At 54.5% G+C, this 12,554-nt stretch overlaps 1 protein-coding gene across 3 annotated transcripts in view; it reads right to left on the bottom strand.

Annotated features, from left to right (window-relative positions):
* RHBDL3 (rhomboid like 3) overlaps nt 1-12,093 on the bottom strand; it is a 55,380-nt gene extending 43,287 nt beyond the window's left edge. Inside the window, exons 1-2 of one of the 3 annotated variants that reach the window (XR_015148230.1) lie at nt 11,578-11,816; nt 9,971-9,994 (exon numbers count right to left, since the gene is read on the bottom strand). Coding sequence is in view for 2 of the 3 variants with exons in the window: in XM_086360253.1 (XP_086216379.1) it covers nt 9,971-9,994; nt 11,578-11,682 (129 nt within the window). In the remaining variant the exon portion in view is untranslated. Of the gene's footprint in view, nt 1-9,970; nt 9,995-11,577 lie in introns of all 3 variants that reach the window. The other 2 variants (XM_086360253.1, XM_086360252.1) reach the window with 2 other exon arrangements.
* Nucleotides 12,094-12,554: the final 461 nt, after the last annotated feature.

Below are 12,554 nucleotides of genomic sequence, written 5' to 3'. Positions count from 1 at the left end.
GCTGGCTCCTTGCACCATTACCCGGCTTCTGGGCTGGGCAGAATTAATGAGGCTGCCCTAGGGTTTCGGGCTCAGCAGAGTTGTCCCCACTCAGCAGCTACAGCCCACCAGGGAACTCTGGTCCATTCATGGATATTTACAGCCCCATAAATTAGGTCCAGGCCTGCAGCTGCCGAGGTCAGGAGGTGAGGTTATGGGAGTAGCAGCTTTCCCTAGCACTTCTGCCTTGCAAATGAGGATGCTAATTCGCCCCATAGAGAAAACCACCTCACACCATCCGCTCTGTCTTTTCCCCCAGACCTGAAATACATATTTTCACAATAATTTCACAGTTTTGTTTTTTTCCTGGCTGCCCCACACAGCTTGTGGGATTTTAGTTCCCCGACTAGGGACTGAACCTGGGCCCTAGGCAGTGAAAGAGGAGTCCTAACCACACTAACCATTCCTAGTCAGGGAATTCCTCTGACCACTTTTATTCTCACATCAATCCTAGAGTATAAGTGTGATTAGTCCCATTTAACAGATATGGAAACTGAGGCACACCAAGATGAATGATCTGCCCAGAGGCACTTCAGTGAGTAGAACAGGGTACCCCTCTGGCCTGCTTTAAAGCAGCTGAAGCTAGGAGTGGATTTATGAAGACCTCGAGTCTCCCTGGGAAGGAGAGACCAGTTTTTAAAAGCCTGGTTCCGACCTCTTCTGCCCTCCAGTCTCCCCACCTGGAGGCATGAGGGGCGCTCAGCTCCCCTGAGGTCTGGCCAGACATCTGACGGCGAGTGAACCTTCCACAATTCTAGAATTCCCAGTTTTATTATTTCTGTCCTTCCAGCTGCCAGCCCAGGGCTCCATCCCTCCCAAGGGGCTTCTCCCAGAAGCTGTAGGCCAGACTCCTGAACATCACTCCCCATTAGTCGAAGAGCTGATCCCCCGGATCTGAGGCTGGCAGGCTGATTAGGAGGCTGGAACACATTCCCTCAAGCAGAGAAGCCGGGGATGTCTTGGCCTGGATCCAGGCTGAGCTGCTGGGCAGCTGGTCTATTTCCAGAAAACCATCCGGCCCTCTCTCTCAATACCTGGGCCGTGAGGGGAAGACGAGCTCCCAGACTCCCCCTCCGGGGTGCAGAAACGGGGGTCAGGTGGGTGCCCAGGCATGGGGGCCACCTCTTCCCCAGGCCCTGCCCATCTCCTCTCTGAAAGAGAGCCTCCTGGAGGACCCTGCTTCTCCCCTTCAGGAGTCCCCTCCCCAAAGAAGGCCTTGGAGATGCACAGGCCCTGGGGGGCAGCTGGGGGCTGGGACTCAGGCTGGCCCCTTGGGTCCCAGAGGCAGACGGAACGCCTGTGCTGACTCATCCAGGCCCGGCCGTCACGGCTCCTGGGGGACTGAGGCCAAGTCACAGCTGTAAAGGCAGGGCGGCCGCTGGCAGGGAGAGGTGGGAGTGGGTTCGAGTGGGGAGGGGGTCTTACATCTTCCCCACCCCACCTGCTTCAGCCTAAACCCATGTCCTCCTGCTGTTTCTCTTGGAAACTACCAACGGGTCCCGCTGGATGCAGGGAGGAGGGAAGTGGGATGCAGACCTCTGACCAGGAGCAGGGTGGGCAGGATGCAGGGTCACCAGGCTCCTTCGTCTCCTGTGGCCCTCAGCCCCGATGCTGAAGCCACCCAGGAGCCTTGTGCACTCACACAAACCCCTCTGCAGAGGGTCCTCATTTGCTTTTTGTTTTGGGCCCCGCCCCCAGGCCTCAGTTTCCTCCTCTGTAAAGAGGGGATTGCACCACTCACCTCCCAGGGGTATTAAGAGAGCGAAATGAGATGACCTGTGTGCACACAGCAGATGCTCAGTGTTTGCTCTCTCAGAGGAATACTTTCCAACTCAAACCTTACCGTCCTTTTAAAAAAGGTGATGGGAAGCTTCCCTGGTGCTCCAGGGGTTAAGACCAGGCTTCCACTGCAGGGCACTCATGTTTGATCCCTGATTGGGGAACTAAGATTTTGCCTGCCATGTGGCGTGGCCAAAAAATAATAGAAGATATAAATAAATTTAAAAAGCTGGCGGAGGACTTCCCTGGTGGTCCAGGGGCTGAGAATCCACCTGCCAACACAGGGGACATGGATCGGATCCCTGGTCTGAGAAGATTCCACATGCCGAGATGCAACTAAGCCCATGTGCCACGACTACTGAGACCGCTCTGGAGTCCGTGTTCTGCAACCAGAGAATCTACTGCAGTGAGAAGCCCGCGCACAGCAACGAAGACCCAGTGCAGCCATAAATAAATACATTTTCAAAATAAATTTAAAAAGCCGGTGGAACAAGGCTGGCCAAGTTGTCCACAGCTCGAGACGCTCATCAGCTCATTTCCGTAACACAAACCAGGGCCCTGTGCCCAGGCTCACCAGGAACTGTCAAATGGGAACCCTGGGTAGAGGAGGCCTGCCCTGGGCTCTGATCACCTGGTGCCTGAAGCCTTATTCTCGCCACAGACTTTCCCACAGCCAGTGAGAGGAGGGAAAAACGCTTGGACGTCCATCCCCCCAGCCCCTACCCTCCGCAGTCTCTATCCAAAAACTTCTCTCCTCTCTGTGCAAAGTTCAGAGGGAACATGGTTTTCCAGCTCTTGCCCTGAAGAAATCAGCTTGATAAGCTGGAAGGAACCCCAGCATGGGGATCTGGACACTTTGATTCAAGACCTAGAACTATTACCCAGAGGTAATTTTGAAAATGGTGTCAATTTCTTCAAATTCCAGTAACACAGTAACAACCACATGTGTTTACCAGGGGCTCACTACACACCACCACTTGCTGTGCACCCAGCATCTCATCAGGCCCCGAAAGAGCCCTGAGGGCAGGCAGCTGACAGATGAGAAAACTGAGGCTTGGAGACATCACCCAGCTGGCCCCTTGTCACGTAGCAAGCAAGGAGAAGCAGAACTGGGACTCAAGCCAGACTCCGTGTCCTCGCCTGTCCCTTAGTCACTCGGGGTGCCGAGGAAGCGGCCAGAAGTCTGCATGGCCCGGCGGCAGAAACACAGGTCAGAGAGAAAGCAGAGCTGGGCTCTTGTCTCAGTCTGATACTCCAGCACCAAGTGACCTCCTAAGGTCACAGACTTCTGTTTCCTCATTTGCAAAATGAGCAGACTGGACAAGCTGCTTCCATCGACCTCCTGATAAGCCGAGGTCCTCGAGGTGGCCGCAGCCCCAGAGGGGCCGACCGGGGCGAGGTGGCCCACAGCCAGGGCCAGCGCCTGGAGAGGACATCAGAGCCAGAGACGGCGTGGGCAGGGATGTAGCTGGACCTGTTCGCTTCCACATGTGTGTGCCTGTTCCGTGTCAGGCAGGCAGCCGGGCAGCACACCACCTCAGCTCCCTCAGCCTCACTGCTCAGCTGCTACCCAGTGCCTTTCTGGGAGTCAGGCATAAAAGTGTTAATGCAGCATGACTGCTGGGGTCCCTGGGGGCAGGGGAGGGGAGCGGCCTTTGTGGTGGAGGAGAGTCCACAGACTCTAGGGACCTGGACACCACCTGATAAGGGGCTGGAGGCACAGAGCCCAGGCAAGGCAACCCCTCTCTGCTGGTTAATCCTGTGTCCCCAGGGGCGCCGCCAAGGCCCCCGAGTCTGGGGCACGTGTTTTCTCTGCGGCTCCTCACTAATCCATACAGCAGTCTCATCTGCACCTCTTTTCAGCTCCCAGAATCGTCTTAAGCCAGCCAGCAGGAGAGTAAATGAGGTAGGCTTTAGGGTCAGGCTCAGGAAGGACCCCAGGCTGGGGGCAAGGGGACTGAGTAGAGGAGATACTTGGGGAAAGCAAGCAGAAAACTCCTCTGAGCATACAAGTGGCTCTGTCTCCAGGAGTTGGGGCTGGGAAGGAGGTTGTCTAGAGGCAGAGACCTTCCCTATGGAGGAATGGATCTCAGAAATGACTCTGGGCTTATTCTAGCAAATTCTGATTCCCCATCAAAAAACAGCTGTCAAAGGTATACTACAGCTTAAGACTTCATGCTTCCACTGCAGGGGGCGTGGATTCAATCGCTGGTCCGGGAACTAAGATCACCCATGCTACTCAGCATAGCCAAAAACAAAACAGGAAAACCCAAACAAACAAAAACACCAACCAATATCCACTGGGTATCAGACATTATTAAGAGAGTTTCCACTTCCATTTAACTCCCACAATCATCCCTAGACTTAAAGATTATCCTGTCCATTTTAGAGATAGAGAAATTGAGGCTCAGAGAGCTAAGGTCACTTGACCCCAATCACAGAGTCAGTAGGGCTTGAACCCAGGACTATTTGCCCCACATATAGGGTTTTCTCCAGCAGCCCACCCAAGCAGCCTCCTGCTGTGGTTGTAACATGTTTATAATTTTGGAGGGAGAGTCAAGATTTGCCTGCTTCCCTTCTGGGAGATTGGAAAAGTTAGGGGTCTCTTCTTGGAGACTGAAAAATGCATGCTCCCAGTGGGAAGGGGAAAAACGGGAAACATGATCAATTTCCTTCTATTTCTCCCTTTTCCTTCTCACATGCTTGAGCTTGGAAAGCAATTGTGCTCTGTTGACTTAACAGAACTCTGCTCCAAACCGTTTTGCTCATTAAACATTTGGAGATCTTGGAGGCACTTGTATGTGTGAATGTGGCAATGGTTTTCCAACCCCAAAGCCTTTTATGAGTTAGCAGACTCCAGTCCTATGTCTGCCACAACCTGCTGCTTGACCTTAGGTCCTTGAGGGTACCTCCCTGGAGTCCAGGAAGGACTGGGAGACTATCAAAGCATAACCTGAAAAAGAGAAGCTTGGAGGAAACCTATGGAAGAAATGTAAAGCAATAACTAAAGGGTAACTGGACAAAATTGTAAATATCAGGGGAATAGATCAGAAATAAAAAATAAACCTCACCACGTATATTAATAAAAACTTACCAAATGATAAAATTTCTCACTATGTAAAGGAAGGCTTTCTTAATAAGTGATGCTGGTATAATTGGATAGGAATTAGATCTGGAGGGAGTAAAGGGTTAGAGGATTTTTTTTAATCAGAGAAAAAGAAGTAGGAAATAGAAGCACCTATTATGAGATCCTAATGGGGCAGGAGGAGAGGGGGACAACAGAGGATGAGATGGCTGGATGATATCACCGACTCGATGGACGTGAGTTTGAGTGAACTCCGGGAGTTGGTGATGGACAGGGAGGCCTGGTGTGCTGCAATTCATGGGGTTGCAAAGAGTCGGACATGAATGAGCGACTGAATTGAACTGAACTGAATGGCAGAAAGCAAAGAGGAACTAAAGAGCCTCTTAATGAAGGTGAAAGAGGAGAGTGAAAAAGCTGTCTTAAAACTCAACATTCAAAAAACTAAGATCATAGTATCCAAGCCCATCACTCCATGGCAAATAGATGGGGAAAAATGGAAACAGTGACAGACTTTATTTTCTTGGGCTCCAAAATCACTGCGGATGGTGACTGCAGCCATGAAATTAAAAGACACTTCCTCCATGGAAGAAAAGCTATGACAAACCTAGACAGCATATTAAAAAGCAGAGACGTCACTTTGCCGACAAAGGTCCATATAGTCAAAGCTATGGTTTTTCCAGTAGTCATGTATGGATGTGAAAGCTAAACCATAATGAAGGCTGAGTGCCAAAGAACTGATGCTTTCAAACTGTGGTGTTATTTGAATCAGTTCTAATGAGGTGGATGAAACTGGAGCCTATTATACAGAGTGAAGTAAGTCAGAAAGAAAAACACCAATACAGTATATTGACGTATATATACGAAATTTAGAAAGATAGTAATGATGACCCTATATGTGAGACAGCAAAAGAAACAGAGATATAAGGAACAGACTTTTGGACTCTGTGGGAGAAGGTGAGGGTGGGATGATTTGAGAGAATAGCATTAAAACATGTATATTATCATATGTGAAACAGATCGCCAGTCCAGGTTTGATGCGTGAGACAGGGTGCTCAGGGCCGGTGCACTGGGATGACCCTGAGGGATGGGATGGGGAGGGAGGGGGTTCAGGATGAAGAACACATGTATACCCATGGCTGATTCATGTCAATGTATGGCAAAAACCACTACAATACTGTAAAGTAATTAGCCTCCAATTAAAATAAATAAATAAATTAAAAAAAAAAAACTGTGGTGTTGGAGAAAACTCTGAGAGTCCCTTGGAGAGCAAGGAGATCAAACCAGTCATCCTTAAGGAAATCAACCCTGAATATTCATTGGAAGGACTGATGCTGAAGGTAAAGCTCCAATATTTTGGCCACCTGATGTAAAGAGCCAACTCACTGGAAAAGACCCTGATGCTAGGAAAGATTGAGGGCAGGAAGAGAAGGAGGTAACAGAGGATGAGATGGTTGGATGGCATCACCAACTCAACGGATGTGAGTTTGAGCAATCTCCAGGAGATAGTGAAGGACAGGGAAGCCTGATGTGCTGCAGTCCATGGAGTTGCAAAGAGTCAGACACAACTGAGCGACTGAACAACAAAAGCAATTTACGAGATCTGAAGAGGGATGGAAAGTGTCTCAGCTCTGAAGCAACATAAGGAATCATGAAGGAAAAGCCCAATAGACTGAACTGCAGAAAAAGAAGACATTTTTACCATTATTTTACACCATAACAACAGGTTAATATTTAAACTTTAAGATCCAGTATTTAGGAAAACCACTCTGATTCCAAGGCAATGAAAAGATCATTTCCTCAGTGAGAAGTTCAAACAGGAAACAAACACCTGGAATATCTGGGGGCTGAAGTGATGATCTTCAGGCTTCCTACCCGTTATAACTTCTGGGATCCACAGGGAAATATAGGGGAAGGGATGAGGCTGGGTGGCGTGTTGCAGTCCTGCTTGAACAGACCAGACGAACACCCAGGACCAGCTGGGTGAATTTCCATGGGGCTGGAGTCACCTGTTTTCTTCACCTCCAACTACCCAGAAGGCATTCTGGTGAGGGGGTGTCCACATAGGATCAAAAGGCCAAGGTCATGGTTTCTAGCCCTTGGCTCCAATCAGCATCATGTTGGGTCAAAGCCACTCTACACGCTGAAGAACCAGAGAGCACAGAGAGACTGCTCCAAAACCACCCCTAACACTGGAAAAAGGTCGCAGCAGATCCCAGTTTGAAACCAGGTGATCGCTGGTATCCCCTTGACCCAGGAAAGGAAGGCGGACTGACTGGGGCCAGCCTCCCCATCCCATGACCTCAGAAAGGTGAATTCCAGGGCCACATTAGCCAGTAGGCATTCTGACAAGTGTCAGGAGAATCCTACTCCATTCAGCACAGGTCGATCCATCAGGTCTATTCCTGTAAGAAATTGTAGGGAGGCTGCCTGTAACCCCCAGACAAATATTCCTTCCTGAGTGCAACAAGTTCACCATCACCAAATCCTGCCTTCAAGTAGGCCCAGAGGAAGAGTCAGAGAGGATAAGACCCCCCCCCCCAGCTCTCCTGGGGCCCTTCTGAAGTTGTACAACCATTTATGGAGCCTCACACCTGCTCTGCATTCAGCCCTATAGGGGCTGGTCTAAGGGGAGCTGCACAAAGGAGGGGAGCAGGTGCAGAGGGATGGGTATCTGCCAGAGGTTGGGCCCCCTGCTCACAAGCAGCTCTCCTCAAACACAAAGCACCGATAGGAAGGAAGACAACAGAAATGGGCTCCTAAAGCCGTATGAGGGCTGGGGAGCAAACATAAGGCAGAACTTATAGTGAGAGAAAAAAAACTGTCCAGAGTAAGCTTGGAGAGTTTCTTTCCTAGAAGTGTGTCTGTCCAGAATGGTTTCTGGGTGGGCCTTCCCAGAAGCAGGGGGATGCACTCTGTGACACTCGGGATCTCCCTCCAGTGGGAAAAACTGGATTTCGTGGACCACCCACTGCTCTCCGGTGCCATGCATTTTCTCTGCTCCCTCAAGTTCCAAATCCTTCCTCCCAAAAATTTCCCTCCATTCCTCCAAATCGTTCGTTTCACAGTGTAAACACACAGGCAGGGACTGGGGAAGGAAATTAATCAAATGAGAAAGACACAGACAGAGGGGAAAAACGAACGATACACTTTGTTCTAGGTTTCGATTCTAAATCTGGCAGGAGGTGTGAAGGGTTGGCAGCTTGCTGGTCGTGGCATCGGTGGCAGCAGGCGGCTCCCTCCTGCCTCAGGGCATCAGGCCAGCAGCTGCTGTGCTCTTAGGAGCCCGAGGGGGAGTCGGTCTACCCCAGCGGGACTGGAGCGGTGGGAAGCTCCCCACATCATAGTCAGGCCTTGTGTTAAGATGATGACACCCGCAAATCTCCACTCCAGGCCCACCCTGTCTTTCAAGCTGAATTCCATGTTTTTTCTTTTAAGATTTTTTTGATGCAGACCATTTTTAAAGTCTTTATTGAATTGGTTACAATGTTGCTTCTGTTTCATGTTTTGATTTTTTGGGGGCCCAGAGGCATGTGGGATCTTCGCTCCCTCATCAGGAATAGAACCCACTCCCCCCAAACACTGGAAGGTGAAGTCTTAACCACTGGCCCGCCAGGGAAGTCCCCTGAATTCTGTTTTCAGTCCCACTCGGCATCTGCATTTAGCTGACTCAAACTGAACTGGTCTGAAATCAAAGTTGTCAGTTTTATGAACCCTTACATTTCCTTCTCCTATCAGGTTCGGAAGCTCGATGTTGTACACGCGGTCTGCCTCATCTATTCGGATCTGTCTCCGATCTTCACTGCAGCTGCAGCATCTTGAGTTGCAGCACGGACCTCTTAGCTGTGGCATGTGGGACCTAATTTCCAAACCAGGGATCAAACCCAGGCCCCCTCCACCGGAAGTGCACAGTCCTAGCCACTGGACCGCCAGGGAAGTCCCAAATCTTCATTTAGAATCTCAAAGTAACAGATGGGGTTCACCTCATCTATTCCAGTCTAATAAGATCTTCCAATTCGCCCATCACCATGTCCTTCTTCCTTTCCCTTCCCACTTTTCCAAGTCACGGTGCTTGTCCCCATGCACTGCTGCAGGCTCCTAGCCAGCTTCTCATCTCCACCCAACGCTCACACAGCATCTTCCCAAGGTAACCCCTGGATCTTGTAACAAACTTGCCAAAAATACTTTGAAAGGCTTCCCCTGCATTCAACAGGATGAGGTCTGGTGCAGGCTACTTTTTCAGCTTTATCTGCCTCTGGAACCCAACACCTTCCCTCTGACCCAACCAGACTGGTGTCTTAAAGTCGCACACACTTCCTGGCATAATCATCTTCAGCCCAGGGCACCATGCTCACTGTTCCCCCACACCCGGGCAGCTTGTGAAACAGGGAGGGAGAAGGAAACAGACAACAGCACGCAAAAGCAGTTCCCAGCAAAGAAGACCATTTCCCTGCTGAAGGCCAAGAGTTGGTCTCCCTGTTCCAAAGCCAATGGGGCACTTACAACTCCACCGCCCACACTTCGACTTGAGGTGTTGCAGTCACATCCTGTTTTCCCCCTATAGCTCCCCCATCCCTGAGGCAAAATCAAGAGTGGTCAGCTTTCAAATAGGGCTCATATTTGAGTCACCCACCAAGGATGGCAGAGATCTGACCTCAGAGATGGCCGTGGATCTGTGACGGTGGAGGGAGAAAAAAAAAAGGGGCGGGGGGGGGGGGGATGTTCACCTAAGCCCTTCCCCCACCTCCTCAGCCTAAACGGCCAATTCCTTGGCACACAGAGAACATACATCCAGGGCTTTCAATGCGTATTATCGGATTTCTCCCTGGTATAAAGCTGGTTCCCGTGAAGTGGCGTTGGGAGGAGGCAGGTAAGGATCTCTTAAGGGAGCCCCCCCAACCTCCTCCTGAAACCTGGAGAGCAGTACCATTCAGACCCAGAGCTGCCTTAGGCCACACCCCCACCCCCACGTCACCGTCTCAGGAGTGCGGAGCTGGGGAAGCCCACGCAGGCAGGGAGACTGCGGGGAGGGCTGGCAGGAAGGGAGGGGGCATTTAACTGCTCACCTACCTGATCAAACAGGACTTTCCAGTGCTGGTAGAGAAGGAGCCATGCAGGAGAGGAGGAAGAGGAGAGAAAGAAAGAAACACACTTATCACCAAGGCCTCTGCAGCCCCCTGCTGTTTCTGACCTAGCCTCCCGCTGCGGGCCCAGGCTCAGGGACCCGAGGCCAGGGATCCCTGGGAAGAGTTTCCCAAATGAGTCTACACCTAGCAAAGGTGGGAGAACTCAGATTGGGGAGGGAGAGCATCCCTCATTCTGGGACACGCAGGAGGGGACATGAGCAGAGCAAGGGTGATTCTCAACATTCCTTAAAAAAAAAAGAAAAAAGTGTGCCATTCTGTCCAAGGGCCTCTAATAACTTCTGCTGCTTAGCTATCTCGGTGTCTACTCCCAGGCCTGGGAATGCATGCCCGGATGCATCTCCTGCAATTCCATCAGACCCGCTGCAGCAGTCTCCACCTGCTGGGGGTCAAAGACCCCCTATCCGGAAAACACATCCGGGCATAAACATTAAGGTTTGGCCTCTACTTTGGGAGGAGGGGATTCCCGCATGCTCTGAAACCCACCCCTGTCTCTTTGCAGGCTGAGCCTAAGTGAGGAGCCCCTAAGAGTCAGCCAAAGCGATGGGACCAGAAGCAACAGAAGGGGTTTAAGCACAAGAGCCAGAGGGGATACAACCCTATTCAGACTTCCCCGCGGAGGCTGGGTAGACCGGCGGGGCTGGTGGGGGGAGGTGGGGGGGGGGGCGGGCTTCACTTCCCGGTCCCCACACTGAGAGGTCAGGGGCAGGGCAGAGCGTCTGCCCAGTTTTTCACCTCTGCGGAGCAGGTTAACCTGGGGAGGGAGAAGCTTAAGAAACTCCAGTTCCCAGGACTCCCCGGTGCCGGCTTTGCCCATGGCTCCCAGGACCGGAGGGAGGTGGGGAGACTCCAGCAGCAGATGGCAGGGAAGCCCTGTGGGGCAGCCCCTCCCTATCCTCACCCAGGGGATCGTCCCTGGCTCCGACGCGGTCTGGGACTCCTAAGCCCCCCTCTGGGAGCGAAAGCTCCCTGGCACTTCTCCTGTGGGTCCTCCAGCCGGGCTCAGGGCCAGGGGCCAGCTAGAATTTCGATCAGGGTCTTGGACAGGGCAGGTGCCGGGCCGGGGCTCATCAGCGAGCGGAGAAGGGGTCGCCAGGGCGGTCTGCGCCGCCGGCTTCCGGGGACTCTGCGGCGCCCGCTCCTTCCCCGGCTCCGAGAGCCCGCAGGTCGCGAGTGGGAGGGGAGGGGAGCCACTGCTGTGACGCGGCCGCCTCTGCGGGAAAACGCCGTGTCCCGGGCACTGCACCAGCCGCGGGGAGGGGGCTTGGTGGCCGGCGGGTCCCCGGCGCAGCGGCGGGCGCTGCGCTCCGCCGGGAAGCCCCGGGAGCCCGAGCAGGGGATGGCGCGCGCGCGTTTCGGGGAGACCGGTTCCCTCCGCCCCCTCCAGCCCGCGGGGACCCGGCCAATCCGGGGCGCTCCCGCGTCACCTTGAAACCTCCCAGTTACCCCGCGGGGGGCAAGTCGGGGGCAGCGGTCCCCACCGCGGCCCCCACCCCCCAGAAAGTTTGCCGGGGCTGGGGAGGGGGCACTCACGTCCTCCGCCGGCGGCCGCTCCTCGGCCTCAGGTTCCAGCTCCTCGATGCGCTCCGCCTCGGCGCAAGCGGCCACCGCGGGGCCCGGGCTGGGGTGTTCGCCCATGCCGGGGCGGCGTCCGGAGCCCGGCGCGGCTGCGGGGCTCGTCCCGGGGCGCCTGGCTAACTTTGCGCCGCAGCGGCCGCGCGGCTCTGGGCTGCTTGTGCGCGCCGCGCCGCCTCCGCCTCCGCCCCCATGGTCCCGGCCCCCGCGCCGCAGCCTCGCGACCCCGGGACGCCAGGCCCTCCGCCGCAAACTTCTCGGCGCCCGCGGCCCCGCCGGCCTCCGCCTCCACCCCGGCCCCAACGCCCGGCTCCGAGGCGAGGGCGCCCTTGGGCCGGCCCCGGCCCCGCGGCTCCCCGCGCGCTCCCTCCTCGCTTCCCGCGGCCCCCGCTCTGCGCCCGAGTCTCCTCCTCCCCGCGGACTCCTCGGGGGCGGTGCGCAGGCGGGGGCGGGGCTGCTCCCGGGACCGCCGCCCCCCACCCGCCACCCCCGGGCGCCACCGCCCGGGCCAAGTCGGTCAGAGCGCCGCGGCCCGGGGAGGAGGAGGGCTGCGGCGGGCTTGGCGGGGAAGTGGCTGCATGGCCCTGGCGGGGGTGGGGCTGCGCGGGCCCGGGCCCCATCACCACCTGCCTCCAGCCCGGCCCGGGTTTGTCTCTCCGTGCGGGACCGGGTGGGGTGAGGGATGGCGGGGTGCAGTGTCTACTTGCCGAGACCCACCGGGCTAACATGACTTGGAGGCAGCAGACGCGTGAAGGTGGCAGGGGCGAGGTTCTCACTAAGTTGGCAATGTCGGGGTTAACTGGGAGTGAAATGGGAGCAGGACGCTAGGAAGACAGGATCCCCGCCCCCACCGCCACCCTTCCCTCACTTCGGTCCCAGATCCTGGGAGATCCAGGTAGGCTCAGGTAGGGAGAAATCAGGGGAGTCCCGGACCC

This window comes from Bos grunniens, chromosome 19 (assembly GCF_055505025.1).
Source record: "Bos grunniens cultivar Pamir isolate PY7600 chromosome 19, Bosgru_T2T1.0, whole genome shotgun sequence".
Lineage (NCBI taxonomy): Eukaryota > Metazoa > Chordata > Mammalia > Artiodactyla > Bovidae > Bos > Bos grunniens.
This window is presented reverse-complemented; position numbering and strand designations above follow the sequence as displayed.